Source organism: Bos taurus, chromosome 28 (assembly GCF_002263795.3).
Source record: "Bos taurus isolate L1 Dominette 01449 registration number 42190680 breed Hereford chromosome 28, ARS-UCD2.0, whole genome shotgun sequence".
Classification (NCBI taxonomy): Eukaryota; Metazoa; Chordata; class Mammalia; order Artiodactyla; family Bovidae; genus Bos; species Bos taurus.
This window is the reverse complement of record NC_037355.1, coordinates 25,705,996-25,725,820: the sequence shown is the minus strand read 5'-3', so window position 1 is coordinate 25,725,820 and position 19,825 is coordinate 25,705,996. Positions and strand designations below refer to the sequence as shown.

The following is a 19,825-nucleotide window of genomic DNA, read 5'->3' as shown; positions in this document are numbered from 1 at the left end:
ACCCATGCCCCCTTCAATAAAAGAGTGAAGTCCTAACTGCAACAGTGGCCTACCAAGGAAGTCTCCATCTATCACATTTTAAAGTGTACAGTTTGGTGAGTTTTAGTATATTTACATCACCACTACTATACAGAAATTTTTCATCATCCACAAAAGAAACTCTATACCCATTAGCAGTCACTCCCCATTTCCTCCCAAACTGCCTCATCCACTACCAGCCACTAATCCACTGTCTGTTTCCGAGATTTCCCTATTCTGGACATTTCATTACAATGGACACATACAATATGTGGTCCCCTGTGGCTGACTTCTCTCATGTTCCATAATGCTTTCAAGGTTCACCTGCACTGAAGCATATACCAGTACCTCATTCCTTTCTGTGACAAGTTATATTCCACACTATGGATATACCACATGATGTTGCTGATTCTTAAAGAGATTGGAATATCAGACCATCTTATCTGCCTCCTGAAAAACCTGTATGCAAGTCAAGAAGCAACAGTTAGAACCAGGCATGGAACAATGGACTGGTTCAAAATTGGGAAAGGAGTATGTCAAGGTTACTTGTCACCCTGCTTATTTAACTTGAATGCAGAGTACATCAAGCAAAATGCCAGGCTGGATGAATCACAAGCTGGAAACAAGATTGCCAGGAGAAATGTTAATAACCTCAGATATGCAGATGATACCACCCTAAATGACACAAAGCAAAGAAGAACTAAAAAGCCTCTTGATGAAGGTGAAAGAGGAGAGTGAAAAAGTTGGCTTAAAACCCAACATTCAAAAAACTAAGATGACAGCATCCAGCCCCAACACTTCATGGCAAATAGATACAGAAAAAATGGAAACCATGACAGACTTTATTTTCTTGGGTTTCAAAATCACTGCAGATGGTGACTGCACCCAGGAAATTAAGAGGCTAGCTCCTTGGAAGAAAAGCTATGACAAACCTAGACAGTATATTAAAAAGCAGAGACATCGCTTTGCCAACAAAGGTCTGTATAGTTCAAGCTATGGTTTTTACAGTACTCATGTACAAGATGTGAGAGCTGGACCATAAGGAAGGCTGAGCACTGAAGAAATGCTGCTTTCGAACTGTGGTGCTGGAGAAGACTCTTTGATCCCTTGGACATCACGGAGATCAAGCCAGTCAGTCCTAAAGGAAACCAACCCCGAATGTTCAGGAAGGACTGATGCTGAAGCTGAAGCGCCAACATTTTGGCCACTTGATGTGAAGAGCCAACGCATTGGAAAAGACCCTGATGCTGGGGAAGACTGAGGGCAGGAGGAGAAGGGGCGACAGAGGACGAGATGGTTGGATGGCATCAGCGACTCAATGACATGAGTTTGAGCAATCTCTGGGAGACGGTGAAGGACAGGGAAGTCTGGCGTGCTGCAGTCCATCAGTCGCAGAGTTGGACACAACTTAGCATCTGAGCCGATAGTCCAAAGGAAAGAGACCAAGTGAGGCTGCTAGGAAGAAGGTGTCTCAGCTTTGTGAGAAATTCTGACCCTGATGTCACAGGTCACTCAAATGAGTTTTGGGTTTTCCCTGAGTTCCCATCAGAATCCTAATCCCTATAGTGCTTACACTACTACTGGGTAAAAAAGTAAATGGGATATGAGAGGGTCCCTTCCCAGGAGAATGAATTACTAGAACATCAGAAACACTTAAGTTACTATCATTCATTGAGCCCTTCTGTTCTCCAGTTGCTAAGTACTTCTGTCTCATTTTACTTTTAACCCCTCTCCACTCTGTGAAGTAGGTACTATTATGATCCCCACTCTGCAGATGAGCAAGTAAAGTCTAGGAGGGGTTAGGGAACTTGCCCAAGCACATAGCCAGTAATTGCCAGAGCCAGAATTTGAATCCAAAGCCCAAATACATAGCCATCGGATACAACTGCCTCTTGGACAGACCTCAGGAACAAGGATCCCCAGGGACAGCATTAGCGTGAGATGTCAGCATGTCAGGAATGGCTACATCTCTCTATAAACCACTTGTATACAGGGAAACAACACACGCAAAAGCGGACACTGTGTTAGGATGAAAATATGGGTGCTTTTCCTTTCTAACATTTTTATTTAATTAATTTATTTACTGTTTTAATTTAAAAAATAAAAACAGTTATTTATTTCACGTTTTGCACTGGCTTTCATCATAACTTAAAAAAATAGCTTGAGAAATCTTGATAAATCAGTCAGGTCAAAAGTCTCATCTTCAGTTGAATCAAGGGACTAGGTAAAAGCAGGTTCTTGTGCTCAAGTTCCACGTGATGGGGGATCTCTTGCTTATTGGTGTCATTGTCAACACACAACAGGTAAGAGTTTTTAGCCCTTTGTGCAGGAAGGAATCAGGTTTCAGGCAGCACCTCTGAAGTCCCAGGTCTCAAGTTTTCAAGCAGGATAAGTTTAAATGATCTCATCTGTCTCTAGGTCAGGGAAGAACCTGGCCTTAGGGTGCATGGGGCCGGCCCACACTTCTGCAGCTCTGTAAGACCCCTGCCCCGTCCCAGCCTCCCACCACAGTCTGTCCATCTCACTTCTTTTTTTTTTTCAACAAACACAGGTCAATAGGGTTTCAGGGAGTTAGGGGCAGAGAAGGAGACCAGAAAAGTTAGTCTTGAGATGATCTGTGAAGGGGCCTTTCCCTGAAGGCATTTTACAAGCAGACACTGTTAAGCCCAATGCAGCCCCTGATCCCTTCCTGAGCAGTGACCCTGATTCCAGGGTGTGTTTGTGCTTGCTGAAAGAAATGGCAGTTGGCATCTCTTCTGTAAATCACATTTGCAGCACAGGAAATATGGGACAAATATTAACTCACCTACTCCATCTATGGATAAGGTAGCTCCAACCAAACCTGCTGAATGACTTGCTCATGGTCACGCCTGTGGTAAGGCCAGGGCCCTTCCCTTTCCTTAGTCACTCATATACTTGCAAATACCGGGATGCTCATTAATACACACACACACACACACACACACATATACACATAAAAGTTTTATCTTCCTCATCCGGGTGATGAGCAATTTGAAGGCAAGGGTAATTTAGCAGGCTTACTTCCTTTTTCCCAGTACTGAGTCCCATATACAGTAGACAAATCAGAAAGTGTTTGCAGCTAGTTCAGTTAGAACACCTGGGTTAAATGCATGGTCTGTTCAGCCCTAACCTCTGCCAGGCAACGGGCATCAAGGAATGACTTCTGGCAAGGACAGCAAGGTGTCCGGAAAAAAGCTTTGTTTGCTGTCTGGCGTCTCTTTAGATAATCACCCTTCCTGTTTTGTCATCTGAATTGGGGTTGGGGTTGATAGCCTGTTCCATGTGACCCAAGAGCATCCAGAGTCCCCAACTTTGGCCAACGTGATTGGTTCAGGGTGGGCACGTGACCCACATCAGCCAATCACCACCTTCTCCAAGACAACCTTGGGACCTCTAGTTTGGAGATGTGTCAGCTACGGCCGCTGGGGCTCTCTCTGCCCCCATAAGGGACAGGCAGCCTACGAATGCAGAGAAGGCGATGGCACCCCACTCTCGTACTCTTGCCTGGAAAATCCCATGGACGGAAGAGCCTGGTAGGCTGCAGTCCATGGGGTCGCAAAGAGTCAGACACGACTGAGCGACTTCACTTTCACTTTTCATTTTCATGCGTTGGAGAAGGAAATGGCAACCCACTCCAGTATTCTTGCCTGGAGAATCCCAGGGACAGAGGAGCCTAGTGGGCTGCCATCTATGGGGTCTCACACAGTCGGACATAACTGAAGCGACTTAGCAGCAGCAGCAGTAGCCTACGAATGAAGCCTTGGTTAAGAGACAGATGAGGCCTTGGTTACAGGAGCCAACTTACAACTACATTTTCCATTATGTGAACCTAGAATTCCCTTTCTTGCTTATACAACTTTGAGTTAGATTTCTTTCAGTTACAAGCAGAGGCTGCTGGGTTCAACATTCTTTATAGGCAATGGGCGCTCCAAATACCAACTTGCCCTCCATAAAGGAGGTATCCTCCCCTTTATCTCAGTTGGTCCCCCCATTCAGAGTCGTGGTGTTCAATCACCCAGCTGCAGAGGAACCAGAGCTGTAGTCTGTAGGCTCATCCACATTATGAGGGGTTTTGGGGTGGTGGGGAGACAGCCTGCCTTTGCTTCCCCCCTTTTTTTGTCTCCTCCCTCCCATAACATCACAGGGATGCTGGTGAATTCTGAAAAGCTCTGACATTTTCCTCCAGGGCTAGACCTCTACATTTAGGTCTGATGGGTAGGGGTCCTTTGGCCGCATCAGATGAGAAGGGCCTTCCAAAGTTGGGAAATTCTTCCAAAGAATTCTTCATTGTTGTTTAGTTGCTAAGCTGTGCCTGACTCTTTGTGACCCCATGGACTATAGCCCGCCAGGCTCCTCCTTCCATGGGATTTCCCAGGCAAGAATACTGGAATGGGTTGCCATTTCCTTCTCCAGGGGATCTTCCCAACCCTCAGAACGAACCCACATCTCCTGCATTGGCAGGCAGATTCTTTACCACTGAGCCACCAGGGAAGCTCATTAAGAATTCTTAGAAAGTCATTTATTAAGTTATACTGATGACCAGCAGAACAATGACTCTCTGTGACTCTCATGGTGGTTTGCAGTTTCCAAAGCACTTTGATCCTTTTGACAGCTTTGTGAGGCAGGCACAGCAGGACTGCCACGCCCATTTTACAGATGAGGAAATGGAGGCTTATAGCAGTTGAGGGACTTCTCCAAGATCACACAGATAATACGCAGCAGAGCCAGAGATTAATCCAGTGGTCTGAAACTCTATTTTCCCCTTCAGTTTCAAGTTCAGTCTCCTTGCAGCAGTCGGCTTCCTTCTTACTTCCTCTCCTCTTCAAATCTTTGGCTTCAACCTTCCTGCCTGCCACTGCCGAGACTTCATCCTACATTTCCCATTTCCACTGAAGCCAAGAAGAACTGCTCTTCTATAGAAGCCTCATTAAACAAAGCATCTGAAGGGCCCCTGGCAACTCTCCACTTTCTAATGACAGTCATTATTACCAGCAAATAATGGAAAACAAACACCGAAACAGATGTCTCTCTCGAGTCCAGACCTGTGCTGGAATACAGCGCAAACAGAACTCAGCGTTCATGAAATGCCTCCCGTTGCCTGCTCCATGAATTAATCCTGTACACAAGACACAAAGCCTCCTGTCTGCAATCCTGCTAGCCAATGAGAGTTTACACCTTCATCAGAAACCCAACTGGAATGCTAGGCATTTAGGAGATTTCATCAAATGAGAGAATTTCTGAGATAATCCAACCATCTTCCCACATAAGGACAGAGAAAGGTAAGTGAACAGCCCAAATGCAGTGAGAAAAGGAAATGTTTTCCTTCCTTTGGCTGGAAGGCAGTATATCTTAAGCCCCACCAATTTAACTGTGAGTGTGCTAAGGTGCTCAGTCATGTCTGACTCTGCGACCCTAGGGACTGTAGCCCGCCAGACTCCTCTGTCCATGAGGATTCTCCAGGCAAGATTACTGGAGTGGGTTGCCATGCCCTCCCTCCAGGGGATCTTTCTGACCCAGGGATCTTACATCTCCTGCATTGGCAGGTGTGATCTTTACCACTAGCGCCACCTGGGAAGTCCAGGAAGAAGCGTGTTAGTCATCCAGTCGTGTCTGACCCTGCGACCCCATGGACTGTAGCCTTCCAGGCTCCTCTATCCATGGGATTTCCCAGGCAAGAATACTGGAGTGGGTTACCATTCCCTTCTCCAGGGGTTCTTCCTGACCCAGGGATCAAAGCCAGGTCTCCCGTATTGCCACCAGGGAAGCCCAGGACCACATCGCAAATCAAACATTCTAAACTTATCCTCTGGGTGAAGAGCACACTAAGGAACCACAAAGCAGAAACAAGGAAATCTTCAACTCAATTTACCCTCAAGAAGCTTACAGTCTAATTGATATTTACAATATCCTGAGTGATAAATGACAAGATGAGAAAAAAAGGGGAAGTTTCCCAAGTGAGAACCAAAGTCGGGCAGGCCTTCTGACAGAAGCTGGATCCAGGTGGGCAGCTATCCCCAGAAACTGGGCACCTTTGAACAAGGGTTTCTGTTTAGCCAAGTCACCAGCATAAAAAGGCTTCAGTATCTTCCTCCTTTATGTATTATTCATATCTTTCCCATTGCAAAAAGGATATGCAGCAGCTAAAAGCCACTTTAGGGTTTTGCATCTTTTTTTAACCTAATGTATAGATTACTTGAGAACAATTAAAGAAAAAGCACTGCCCATTAAAATTGTCAAAAGGGGGGAAATTAGCAAAAATGGGCTGATGACATTTTCAAAAAAATCAATACAGTTTCAAAAGCCAACAGTTTCCAGTAATCCAGTCATCAAGGTCGAGGTCAGCAGGAAAGGAAAGGTTTGTTTCTCCCTCTGACTTGGAAGTCACATCACCGCTTGACAGGCAGGGGCACCTCTCCACTGCAGTGACTCCAATTTATCCTTTGGTGGTTTGGGATTACCACTAATTTTGTCACTGACTAATTATACAGGTGAAGCAGTAATTAACATCTCGAAAAGAGACTAGCACCATGGTTTACTATGAAGGAGACCCACATTCTGGCTCCTCCAAGGGACCTCGTGGTTGGAGGCACTTCCATCAAAAAGTGGCAGGGACTGGACTGGTGTCCAGGGCCTTGGCATCAATGTCAGTGTCTATGTGGGGCTGGAGGGACCATTCCTGGAGGAGTGTGGGCCCCTGGACACCTGACTTGAACCCACCCGTGAATATTAGGAACAGTCATAGAGAGAAGAGCTATACAGTATATTATGGTTGCACAGTATCCCCCGCAAAAGGTATTTCTGTAGAAGTCCTAACCCTGGGTACCTGTAAATGTGGTCTTATTTGGAAAAGGGTCTTTTTAGATGATGTAATCGGATGAAGAGGAGGTCGTGAGTGTGGGTTCTAATCTGACTGGTATACTTATTAGAGGAAAATGCCACACGACATCAGAAGCTGAGAGTAGAGAGATGCAGCTACACGCCAAGGAATGTCAGGGACTGACAGCCTCCACCAGAAGCCAGGAAAAGGCAAGAAAAGACTTAGTCCAGTGTCTCAGAAGGAGCACGGCCCCAGTGACACCATGACTTTGGACTTCAAGCTTCCAGAACTGTGAGACAATCACTCTCGTTTAAAGCCACCCAGTTCATGGTACTTCATTACAGCAGCCTTGGAAACTAACACAGAGCAGAAGAAACAGTCCCCAGGGAGGGCAGAGGGAGGCGGAGCTGGGGAAGGCCTAGCCGTGCAGGCCAGGGGCTCAGGGCTTTGGCGTCTCCCCTTCCTCCTCTCCTGCTCTCAGCACTGCTCTGTGCTCCCGAGGGGCCCTGAACATTCGGGCCCATTCACTTCCCTTCACACTGGACATGAGAGAGGCTCAGAAGGAGGCATGGGGCCCAGGCTGCTGGCTCCAGTTCCACAAACCCTAGGACAGCATTTCCCAACATGGGCGTGATCACCACCTACATCATCACATTTAAGACAGCACTGAATGTGGACACATCGTTATTTTATGTAATGCGAAGAGAGAAAAAAAATTCTGCTCACAGTAATTTAAAGAGGCAACTGCTGCACAATGCACTGCTGATTTCAGAGGACTCAACAACGAAGACAAAAATAGGGTCTCAAAATAGATGAAATATAGTAGTAAATATTGGGGGAAAGAGCAAACAGGTTTGGGGAAAAGGCAGGTAGCCGAGTTTAACAGGTTTCTCTCCTGTAGGACTGCTCAGGGCCTTTAGCACCCTGGTATCTGCTTCCAATTTCTTTTGTTTTCGTTTTGATTTGTCCATGCCACGTAACATATGGGATCTTCGTTCCGATCAGGGATCAAATCCATGCCCCCTGCACTGGAAGTGCAGGGTCCTAACCTCGGGACTACCAAGTCCCTGCTTTGGATCTCTAAGAGGGATCTTTGGAAATGTTGTTTTTCCCAAATAAGAATGCATTTGGAGCCCTGTTTTCAAATGGCTAGATTACTAGTGTATCTGGATCACACTTTGAGTCCCTCAGCCCTAAAAATGGTGTGTGAAGGTATGAGGTAGGGCATCCCCTGCTGACACACGGGCCACGGAAGGGAAGCTGGCTTGCAGGCAGCATTTAGGAGGAAAGGGAAGAAACGTCTCATGGGACAGGCCAGCCCGGGGCCAGTCACACAGGATCGGGGGTCCCCCAAGCATCAGGCATCCTTCTGAGTTATCTAAGCAAAGCCAGAGTGGGGGCCCTGGGGGGGCGCGCCTCTATCTTATCTCCCTTTCCCCCGTCTCTCAGCTGACAGCATGCAGAGCCACATCTCTCCTACAGAATTCAATGAACCTGGTAAAAACACAAATGCTTCTGGACACGGGTGCCATTCGGGGTTGGGAAAAGTAGGAGCAAACTACAAAGCCAGAGACATGAGAAAAAAAACCCAGGGGACACTGTGGTCTGGTCACTCTGATGGTCAGAGTCTCTTCGGTAGTCATAAAAGAGCCTAAACTGCTGGTGAGCAAGACCTCAAGGAAAACAAAAGGATAAAAGTGGAGATTTTAAAAAGTCAGGAAACATGAGAGATACAAGTACCAGTGCGTGTGCGTGAAGTAAACCCCACCTGTGGCCACAGCGCACACAAGAGCACCCGCCCTTCCACGGTGTCCCAATCTCGTTTAGGACTTTAAAGGCCGGCTGCTGGCACAAGAGGACCTTCCCACTGCAGCCAGTCGCTCCAACACACGGTGCACCTGCCCATCTTTCATAAACATCAGCTGAAACAGCTGCAGTTTTCCCGATGGCCATTTTGAAGGCTGCATATCAGATGCCTCAAATCCCAGCTTTAAATGAGTCCCAAGAGCAGAGGGGAAATAGGAAGAGAGTGTAAGGGCCACACTCTCGGAGTGCGTACTCACAACCCCAAGAGAAATCTGACTTTCATAATCTTTCTCCCTCCCTTGCACATGGCAGGTGAACCCCAGCCTAGAGTACAGAACCCAGCTCAAGGCGGGATTCCTGGGCATGTGCTAAGCTGGGGTAGGCACAACACCCACCACTGGGTCAGCCAGACAGAACGACCTCCACTGAGCAGGCCAAGGCCAGGCTATGCCCTCTCAGCTTCCACTCTGCCAAGTGGAGGGACTGAGGCCACTCCCCTAGGGCGGGGGCAATGACAATTCTCAGGAAGCCCCCAAATGCCCACTGCGGGACATGAGCCACATGATGCAGACCAAGAGGGTAATTTCCCTTTTCCAATCCTACTCCCCTCACCATTGCTCTGCTTGAGGGGCTACCCTGACTTAGCATCTATGAAATTTGTTCAAATGGGGACCTGAATCTCCCCTCTGGGTCTGAGATCCACCTGGCCATTAGGATTGCTGCTTATCTGGGATAGTACAGGGAGGCCCTGGTGCCCTGATGGAGAGATTCTCCTAACATGAACTCTTGGCTTGTTCTGGAACCTTTCCTGTCCTGGAGATGTAAGAGTTATTCACACAGCATCTGGAAGATCCGTGAACACTATGCTCTCTTTCCACAAGTCACTGGACAGTCAGGACGATCAGGGGAGGTCAGCCTGGTCCAAACATGGTGTCCCCTATCACAAGACAGAATCTCAACAAACATAAATTGGATGGATGGATGGATAGGTGAATGGATGGATGGGAGAACAGACGGATGGAACAGTGAATGGATGAATAACTGGATGAGTGGGTAAGTAAATGAATAAATGAACAAATGATGGAAGTTGGAAAGATGGTTTCACAGAGCATTCAGCCCTGAGAGCCCAGTCTCTGGGTGTGAGACTCACCTGAGCCATCGGGAATAGACCTTACAAACGTTGGCAACATCTTGACTGTGGCTGTCGGATTAAAATCCCGGGAGAGGCCATTCTTCATCTCCTTTTTGAAACGATTCATGATATCTAACAGAGTTTCATCAGAGAGCCGCATGGCATAGAGATACTTGTCAATCTGGAGGAAGGATGAAAAGAAAAAAAAGTGAGGCCAAGGCTGAGGAAGGTCGTTTCAGCTCCAGTCTGGTTGGAGGAGGACAGGGACGGCAGGGTGAGGCACCCATCTGTCTAAGACCATACAGATCCATGGGCTCTGGAGCACCCATGCTGATCCATCATTGAGCTGCCATCAACCATGTTGCTCAGAGCACGTTTGCAAATGCTCTGAGCCCTGGTTCCTCTCCTGTAAAATGAACGAGACACCTCCAAGGTCCCTACCAACCCTTGAATATTACATGGAAACTGTCCTTTGATCCCCAAGTACAAGCCAGAGACACATTAAGCCTCCACGTGACTCCTTCCCTCTGGCTCATCCTCACATGGATGGCAGTGCCCCAGAACAAGGGCTCCAAAGCCATCACCTGGGGCTCAAATCCCAGCTCCATCACTCAACAGCTGTGTGAATTTCAGTTTCCTCAACTGAAAAACTGAGATGATAAATAGAACCTACTTCGCGGAATGTTACAAGATCAAAGGAGACAGAGAAGCCCTTAGAACACAGAAAAGTGCTCAATAAACATCAGCTATTGCTAGGATCGTGAGGCAGTGGTGCTGGTGGGTTTCCTTGGGCATGACTTCTAGGTGAATGGAAATGGCGAGTGAAGGGCTGGCGCCCTTCAGAACATGGTGCTTCAGGCCCAGGGCACAGAGACCTTAACCTCACTATCCCCAAAAGGTCTGGAAGAGCCCAAGTTCCCATGCCTGTGTGCCAGGGCCCATGTGCCCACTCTTCCAGATCAGACCACCCCTGACTCAACCAGGACTGAACCAACCTGCCCATCTTCCTGGGCTACCTGCTCTCCTCAAGGATCCCAGGCTCCCAACCTCAGGCCTCCTTGTTGTCATTTGTTTTTCTTTCTTCATAGTACCTTCCCAATGACTCTCCCAAAAGGTATTGACTGGGCGCCCACTACATGTTTGGCTCTGGGTTAGACACCTGTCCTCATGGAGTTCACCGGAAGTCTCTCTGTCTCCTGGCTCATTCTTTCTGCCACGTCCTGCTTTAGGAAGTCCTGATAACCATGTGCCTGGATTCCTGACTCCTGACCCATTCACTGCAATGGTTTTCAGTCTTCAATTTCTCTCCCTTTTTAATCTATCTTCTATACCATGACCACATTTTGCCTTTGGGGGGGCGGGGAAGGGAGGGCGGGAGGCAGGGGGCTTGTCCAGGATATTTCGCTTTCTTAAACTGGGACCCTGATCACTTCACTCCCCTGCTCAAAACCTTGCAATGCCTCCCATGTCCAAGGCCCCTACGCCCTGCAGGTGCAGCTCTGGGCTCTCTGAACTCCAGCCAAACCTCTCCTACCATTCCTGGGCTCTCCTGTCAAACCACCCTTCCTTCTCTTCCCAGTTACTCAAATCTCATCTCCCCTTCAAGGTTCAAATCAAATGTCACCTCCTCCAGCAGATGTCTGAGACCCTCAGGGTACAGATAATGACTCCCTCAGCACTTCTCTCTCCACATGGTCCAGCCTGGCTCACTGCCCGCTAGACCCGTCATGGGGACAGTGTTTGCTCCATTCACCTTGACCTCCCAGTGCCTCACAAGGAGCCTCACACATAGCAAGCTCCCAGTCGATGAAGAGGCTGATTTATGACTCCATGAGGCTGCTACAAAGGCCTTTGATGTTGACTGGCTTCTGAGAATGGGATCTCATGCTTACATTTCAGGGTGGCTGGAAACATTCAACTCAAGGACACAGAGTAATTTCTGCATATCTTGCTCTCGGGCAGCCTTCTTGCTCTGGATTCCTGCCTCCTGCTGCTCCCAGTCCTGCCTGTCTCCTGTCTCACAGACAAGGCAGGAGTCCTCCAGCGTCCTCTGCGGCCTGTGCCCTGTCCCCACCCCCAACTCTTCTACTGCAACCACCTTTTTCCTTTCCCCTTCGTAATAAGAGAAGGGCAATCAGAAACCGCCGAGAGCTGGAATAGAAATGGCCAGGACACAGCCCCAGGAGACGTGCTCTGTTCTACCCCCAAGGCTGGCAGCGCCCATCGGCAGTTCTTGCTGCAAGTCATGGCGACCATGTGCTGGTTGGAAGAGGCAGTCGCTCATGCGTGAGCCACAGAAGCACACGGCGGTGGGGGCAGCGACTGAGTGCAAGAGTGCATCAGGGCACAAGCAAGAGCAAAGGCCAAAGACGAGGGAGGTAGGGCGGTCTGTGTGATGACGGAGCACAGGTGCAAGAATGAAGCAACTGGAAAGGTGTCAGGAGCTAAGCCGTGCAGGGCCTGGTAAGACAGGTGGACACATTTAGACTCTAAATGTGACTCTACGGAGTATTCGACAGTGAGATGTGGCTCAGAAAGATCACGCTGTGTGCTGGGGAGGGGACGGTTGAGCAGGAGCAGAGAAGAGACAGTCACGGCGCTGCTCTGGCATCTGGACGTGTTTTCCCTACCACACTCCTCACCCTCTTACATCATCTGTCTACTGACATGCTTGTCTCCTCTGATAACTCATGAGTTTCCCAGGGAAAGGAAACATGTCGAGTAGACCTTTGGAACTACCTGGTTGCCTGGAACAAAGGAGGAATTCAACGAATGCTGGGTGCAAGAATACTTTATATCAGGGTTTGCAGTATATCAAGTGCTTTCGTATCCAATACGTCATTTTACCCTCAAAATAACCCTGTCAGGGGGACATTCTTAAGCCCCATTTTCCAGTTGTAGAAACTGAGGCTTCAAGAAGCTAAGTGGAGCCTACAACCACTCCCACCCCTTGGGGAAGGCCAGTCCCCTCTACGGTGCAGGCATCAGGCCCAGGCAAAGCTGCTGAGACTTTCTAGCTGGACAAGGAGAAACTTCTAGAAAGAGCAGGGCTCCACAGCCAGCCTGCCTCCTGACTCAAGGTGCAGCTCAGCACAGAGACAAACCCAAATAGAGCCAAGAAGCTCATACAGGAAAGCAGGCTAGGGACACAGATGCCAGACAACCTGGCCCCCAAGTGTTGAAGGAAGAAGGGCTTTCCCTCTCTGGTTCATGTTCATGAATCATCACATGGTACAACTCCTCTCAGCAGAGATGTGGAAATCAGGGCCAGACAAAGGGTAGAGCACAGGGCAGAGCTGGAACTGACTCTGAAGCCTCTAGGATCTCAGGTGGTACCTTCCGGTCCTCAGAAGCTCAGGAGGGGCCTTTGAACAATAGCACAGATCCCGAGGCTGGGCTGCAGTACCCCCCACCCTGCCCGGCCAGGCAGGCACCTGGTGCAGGGCTCAGCAGACTCGCATCATACGGACTGTGGCCCTTTAAGCAGCCCAGGAAGCACTGGAGCCACGTCAAGAGACACTTGCAGGATACTCCGTGGGAAGTGCCCAGAACCTCACCAAACAAGGGGCCTCTTTCCTCTTGTTCATCAGATGAGCCCTGCCTGGCAGCTGGCTGGGCCGCCCTCTGTTCCACCTGGGAAAGAAGCTGGGAATGGGCAGTGGGTGGAGGGAGGTAGAAAGGAAGGGGGTTCTCCTGTCTGTTTGCTCCAGAGCTCTGCAAGAACCCCAGTGCAAGAGCTGTTTTTCTTATAGAAGGTGGGCCCAGAAGCCCAGGGGGGGAAATTGAGGGAAGCAGGGCCGGAGAAGGACAACTTCTGGCTTTGGGAGACTTGGCCGAAGCCGCGGTCCTCTCAGTTTTCCATTTCTGTCCCCTCTCCAAACAACTCCAGATCTTTCCCTCCCCACTCTCTCTCCCTACCTCTCACATTTCCAGTCCTTCCTCTTCCCTTGGGATACTGCCTCCAAACTCTGCTGCTCTGGCCAAACGCTGGTGTCCAACGCATCCCACATGTGCCTTCAACTCCTAGCCCTACATTTTGGTGACAGGAGGGCACGGCACCTCTTCTGGTGGCTTCAAGCTGCAAGCCATCTATCATAGGATGTCTATCACAGACACAGACAGAGGCTCCCAGGAGTCTGTGATAGGAACTCCTTGGGCTCTGGGGAGCTCATGTTCACACTTGGTGTCTGACATGAGCATGCAGGACTCGGGTCAGGCTGGGAAGGAGATGGGGGCAGGGATGCCAGGGTCCCAGACACCACACGCTGCACCGGATCCTGCAGACTCAGCTTAGAGGAAGGGGGAGATGTCGGAAGAGAACACAGCCTTACCAAGCCCCGCAGAGCCACCCAGCCAGCAGAAGTACCCAGTCGCCCCACACTGGTCTAAACTCAAAAGTATCTGTGCCCGACGCCACCTCCTGCTCCCAACAGACATGCATAAAAAAACAATTCAAGACTGGACATGCCCAAGTGAATAGGCCAGTTGTGGCAGGAGGCACCGTAGCTACTGGTGATTTGGGCACTCTGACCCCTCATGGGAAGGGGCACAGCCATGGAAAATTTTTCACTGCCTCTCTCAGCAGAGTAACAGATGTGCCTGAAGTGGCTCAGCACAGGCCTGTGAAGTGAACGTCCCAAGTGAGATGTTTTACTCACAGAGGAAACTGGGGAACAGGCAGTGAAGGGTTAAGAAGGACTCTTGCTTAAGGGCAGAGCAGAGATTTCAACATCAGATGCACTTCTCTTTCTTAAGGGGACTGACTCAGAAAGAATGGGTCCAAGGTGATGAATATTATTTTAATGAGCGCTCATGTTTGCAGAGGACTCTGCCACTTACACACATGACTTTCACATAAATTTCCCATCTGGATGTCATAGAAAGGAAAGAAACGAGCTCGTGGATGTCAGGTGCCTGGCATGAAGTGGGGGCTCAGTGTGTTAGTTTCCTTTCTCCCAGCACAATACGTCAGTGAAGCAGGCAGGAAAGATATCATTATCTTCATTTTATAGCTGAGGAAATGGAGACCCATGACTCACACACAGTCACGTGGTTTATAAGTGGCAGCTGGATCTAGACGCCAGGTTCCAACCCCTCTTTTGGGGCTCCTCCTTATGGATTTCTATTCTTTCTCACATGTGGGAAGAACCCAGGGCTGTGGATGAAGAGAACCGAGTTCAATACCTGCCATTTATTAGCTGTGTGACTTTGGACAAATTACTCAATCTCTCTGATTCTTGATTTCCTCTTTCAAATGGGAATAATAATATTTTTGCATCCCAGGTGGCATGGTGGTAAAGAATCCGCCCGCCAAGGCAGGAGACATAAGAGACACAGCTTCTATCCCTGGGTCTGGAAGATCCCCTGGATTAGGAAATGGCAACCCACTCTGGTATTTTTGCCTGGAAAATTCCATGGACAGAGGAACATGGCAGGCTACAGTCCATGGGATTGCAGAGTCGGACACGACTGAGCATGCACGCAATACTTTCACCTCAGAAAGCTACTGGGAGAATTTTAATAATGTGTCAAAAACTCTTCCCATCCTTCCACTGAAATTACCAAAAGGGGATCCATCTCTCTCACTCACCTGTCTAGCTCATGATCACATGTCCCTAATTCCTTTTACCTAAATATCTAGAGAAATGCATTGATTACCAGATATTACTAACCCATCTTGTAAAAAAGAAAATGAAAGGCAGGTGGTCATTTGCATGAAATCATAGCAAGTGAAAGATGCTCACAAAAGTCCTCTGAAACGTTTGGATTGTTTTATTCTTTTCTTTTAAACTAACAGCAAGTTATATATACTTATTATTAAAGAACACAAACAATGCATAAAAGTACTAATAAAAAGTCTGAGTTCTTCCCTCAATCTTCCCAGAGAAGTCCTTGCTAATACAGCTTTATGTTCTAGGGCAGATTTCCTACTTAAACATCCATGCATACAGAGCTTGGTTTGTTTATATTTTGTTACAAAAATGGAATGCTATTATAAACAGTTTCTCCCTTGAAACCTTAACTCCATCTCTGTTTCTTCTGGGCACTTTCTCTAAGACACTAACAGCCAACTTAGATTTTAGGACCCTGCCTGGTTCAAGGATAAGGCATGGACTGAACAGTGCAGACACCGATGTTGGACTCCAACTTTGCCATTTCGTAGGCACCTCAGTCTTTCCATCTGTAATGTGGCTGTATTCACCTGACTTTGACCTACGAAGGCCTACTTTGCACGGCGATTTCATGTGATGATCCTTAAGCTATCCTATCCAGAGAAGCAGGGCAGGTGCCATCACATCCAATGCCCTTAGGAAACATCAGAGTCTAGAGAGGTTATTCAATTGGCCACGGTGACCACCTGGTGACTCAGACGGTAAAGAATCTGCCTGTAATGCAGGACACCTGCGTTCGATCCCTGGGTGGGGAAGATCCCCTGGAGAAGGGAATGGCTACCCACTCAGTATTCTTGCCTGGAGAATTCCATGGACAGAGGAGCCTGGAAGGCTACAGTCCATGGGGTCACAAAGAATCGGACACGACTGAGCGATGAACACTTTCGAGGTGATCACTGGTCAGCGAGAGAGCTGGAGTGGACACCAAGTTCCTGGTTCTGTGCTCCTTCCTCAGTACGCTTCTTGCTCAGCCCAGGGCGAACCCAGCCTCAGGGTCAGAGAGCAGGGAGATGTGGGAAAACGGTGGCATTAATGCCACCACTCCATCCACTACAGAAGCAGTGTACAGGCTCCCTTGCCTCATCAAAAGCACACCCTGCAGCCTGATTATTCTGGAGGCCTCATTCACCCCCCAGCAGCCACCAGCGATCTGAATTGCTCATTTCATTTTCCCTTTCACACCATCCTGGGAAGGATGCTCAAAGGCCATAGCAAACCCAAAGGTCCTGGCCTAATGGCACCCTCCACCATGGTGGGTAGCATCCCAAGCCCCGCTCTGGCAGGCCCAACCCCCTTCCTGCCTGCCCAGCCCCACCTCACCATTGAGGGTGGGGGCCCAGGAAACCTACCTTTCTATCCTACTTTTGGCAGCTAGTCCCTGAGCAGGCAGGGCACTGGCCACAAAGAGAGACATTTTGGATGCCCTGGGTTCCCTACCAGAATCATCCGTCCCGGGCACCCTCCTGCCTTCTGCCCCACCGATGGTCCTTCCTGACAGATCCACTTCCATTTGACTGCGTTGGCCCGTCTATGCCACTCAACACCCCGCTCCTTTCTCCACGCACACCTCCTCCAAAGGGCGAGGTGACCCGCCTGCCCAGCACCAGCTGCCGCTCTTCTCAGCATCCCCTTGGCCCTTGTGCTCAGTGTGGAGGAAGCAACCTGCCTGGGGACAGTGGCAGTGAGTCCTCCCCGGGCACCACGGTGACATGTGCATGGTGTGTGCCTCCCGCCAGACCAGGAGCGCCAGGGGTGCAGGGGCCACACTTCCAGGCCACTGGTGTCCCCACCCCCTCAGGTGGCTGCTCAGCTGGGCTGAATGGCTGCTCTCCTGGGTGAACAGAAGCCTCCAGTGATGCCTAACCCAGAAGGTCATCTCAGAAGGGTTTGCTAGCTCAGATAATGCAGCAGAGTCCTCTTCCCTGAACGACACAGCCCTTCTCCAGCACCAGCCCCTTACTTCAGCCTCACAGTGACTTGTGTGGAGCCAACAGCCCCTCTGTGAGGGAGGGACTGCTCCAGGCGCTCTCCGATCCCCCCACCCCTCACGACATCTGCACCCTGGGGTCCAGGGGGACACAAAAGTTCTACAGATAATCAGGAGTCTCCACTATTCAAGGTGGCCAGAGGCTGCTGAATACCTGAGAGAGGAAACATGTTTGGGAACATAATTTCCATTTTAGAGGCTTCTGAGAGAGAACTGTGTGTGCAAACATCCCCAAGGCATCAGGGTCCCTTTGGCAGGTTCAAACACTGTCCTCAGAGGCTCCCTTTCCCAGGCCCTTTCCAAGGTTCAGATACAGCTCTCGGTCCTTTGTGCTCCTGAACAGTTAGTTCCATTTCAGTGGGCATGGACTGAGCACGTATTAAGCACCAAGTACTGTTCATACAACACTTCTGTTTAATCACAACAAATCTGGAGGAAAATGGGATCCCCATCCTTGATGAGGAAACTGAGGTTCTGGGAACCGAGATAACAGAAGCGGCCTGGAGCCCCTGCTGGACACTTCAACCTGCCCCGATCTAAGCAGCACACCTGCAGGGTGGGCGTTGTCAGCCCCGTTTTTCATGGGAGGAACCTGGGGTCAAGCAGCCAAGGGAAAGGCATCCAGCCTCTAGGATGTAGGGCGGCTCTGGGTTCAGACCCCAACCCAGTGCTCCCCTGACTCCTCTTGCTAGGAGGACCGCAGGAGGCCAAAGGTCACGCCCAACGTCCTCCTGGTGACCTTGGCTCCTGCTATGAGGCACTTTCTGCTGGTGAGAGACCAAGCCCTTGCCCAGGATGAGAACACAGCTGTCATACTGAACTAGCTAAAAATAAAGGAGGTACCCAGTCTCTGAAGGTGAACAGAACAGCCCTGGAATGTGGCAGGACAAGAACAACAGGCTTCATTCTGGGCCTCGTGGTCAATGGCTTGGGCTAGAGCCAGGCTCCAGACTCACAGTTTCCAACGTCTCAGGTGCCTCCAGGTAGGGGAAGAGAAAATCTGAAGTACAAAGAGCTTTGCTTCCACCATGAGACATCGAGACCCCGGAGTCATGGTTCCAAAGTACTGCATTGGTGGGGGCAGAACAGTCTGGAAAGCAAAGGACCTCAGGCCTCCTCCGGCTGCACGGATTCCTCCTATAACCTTGGGCACATCACTTCCATCTGTGTTTTTCCTATCAGTAAAAGAGCATCATTGAAAACTACCCTCTCGTCGTCACATACGGTGGGCACCGGAGCTCCATGACACCATGGATCCTCAGAATACAAGCTTTTCAGAATCCTATGGTGGCCAAGCAGAATGGGACCCAGGATTCCTGCCCAGCTCGGGGGTCCGGCCACCTACCTCTGTTATCGAGGAAGCTGCACTCCTTCTGCAGGTGCCTACAGGTGTGCTCTGGATGAACAATGCTAACATCTGGCATTTATGTAATTCAGTACACTTTCCAAGGGTTTCCATACCCATTCTCTGATTTAATAAATGGGCACCGAGACACAAATCACCTCATCTGACAGATAAGGGAACTGAGACCCAAAGAGCTTGATGCCCACCTAACAAAACTGCTTCAGCTACAGGGATCCTTGCGAGATAAAGGATTCCAGCCTCCTGCTTTTACAGATGAGGAAATCGAGGCCCAAGGACCCCAGGATCCTACTGCTTTAAATGCAGAGTGCCTCTGTCCAAACCTTTGAGCCATAAAATTCACTTCTAACAGAGTGCTTCCAGCAGGAATATAATGCAAGGCACATATGTAATTTAAAATTTTCTAGTACCTACATTTTTTGAAAAGGTGACATTAATTCTAATAACATTTTATTTAACCCAATATATCCAAACTATTATTCCCACATGTAATTAATATCTTTTAAATTATCAATGAGCTATTTTATATATCTTCTTTGTCATACAAAGTCTTCAAAACCCTGTATTTTAGTTCAACAGCACATCTCAAACCAGACTTGCCACATTTTAAGTGCTCAATAGCCACACATGTGGAGAAGGCAATGGCAACCCACTCCAGTACTCTTGCCTGGAAAATCCCATGGGCAGAGGAGCCTGGTGGGCTGCCGTCTATGGGGTCGCACAGAGTCAGACACGACTAATGCAACTTAGCAGGAGCAGCAGCCACACGTGGCTAGAGGCTCTTGTTCTGGACAGCAGGGCTCTAACACTCCAGTCACATCCCCATCATGGGAGCCCTGAGTGACAATTTCTGCTAGGAGGCCACTGCCATGCACTGCTGTGGAAGCCTAAGGCCCTGGACCAAAGTCATGGATCTGTATGCACAGTGACAGCCACCCACTGGTGTCAGGTAGACCTGTGCCCCATCCCAGCTCTTCTGTTCTCTGGCCAACAAAGATCATGTCAATTC

At 49.2% G+C, this 19,825-nt stretch overlaps 1 protein-coding gene across 4 annotated transcripts in view; it reads right to left on the bottom strand.

The window, feature by feature from the left end:
- The window catches only part of HK1 (hexokinase 1), a 112,543-nt gene that overhangs the window by 42,344 nt on the left and 50,374 nt on the right, over positions 1–19,825 (bottom strand). For all 4 annotated transcript variants that reach the window (XM_024986501.2, XM_059882407.1, XM_059882406.1 and 1 more), the window contains one exon: positions 9,813–9,975. In XM_024986501.2, the coding sequence (XP_024842269.1) occupies positions 9,813–9,975 (163 nt within the window). The remainder of the gene's footprint in view (positions 1–9,812; positions 9,976–19,825) is intronic.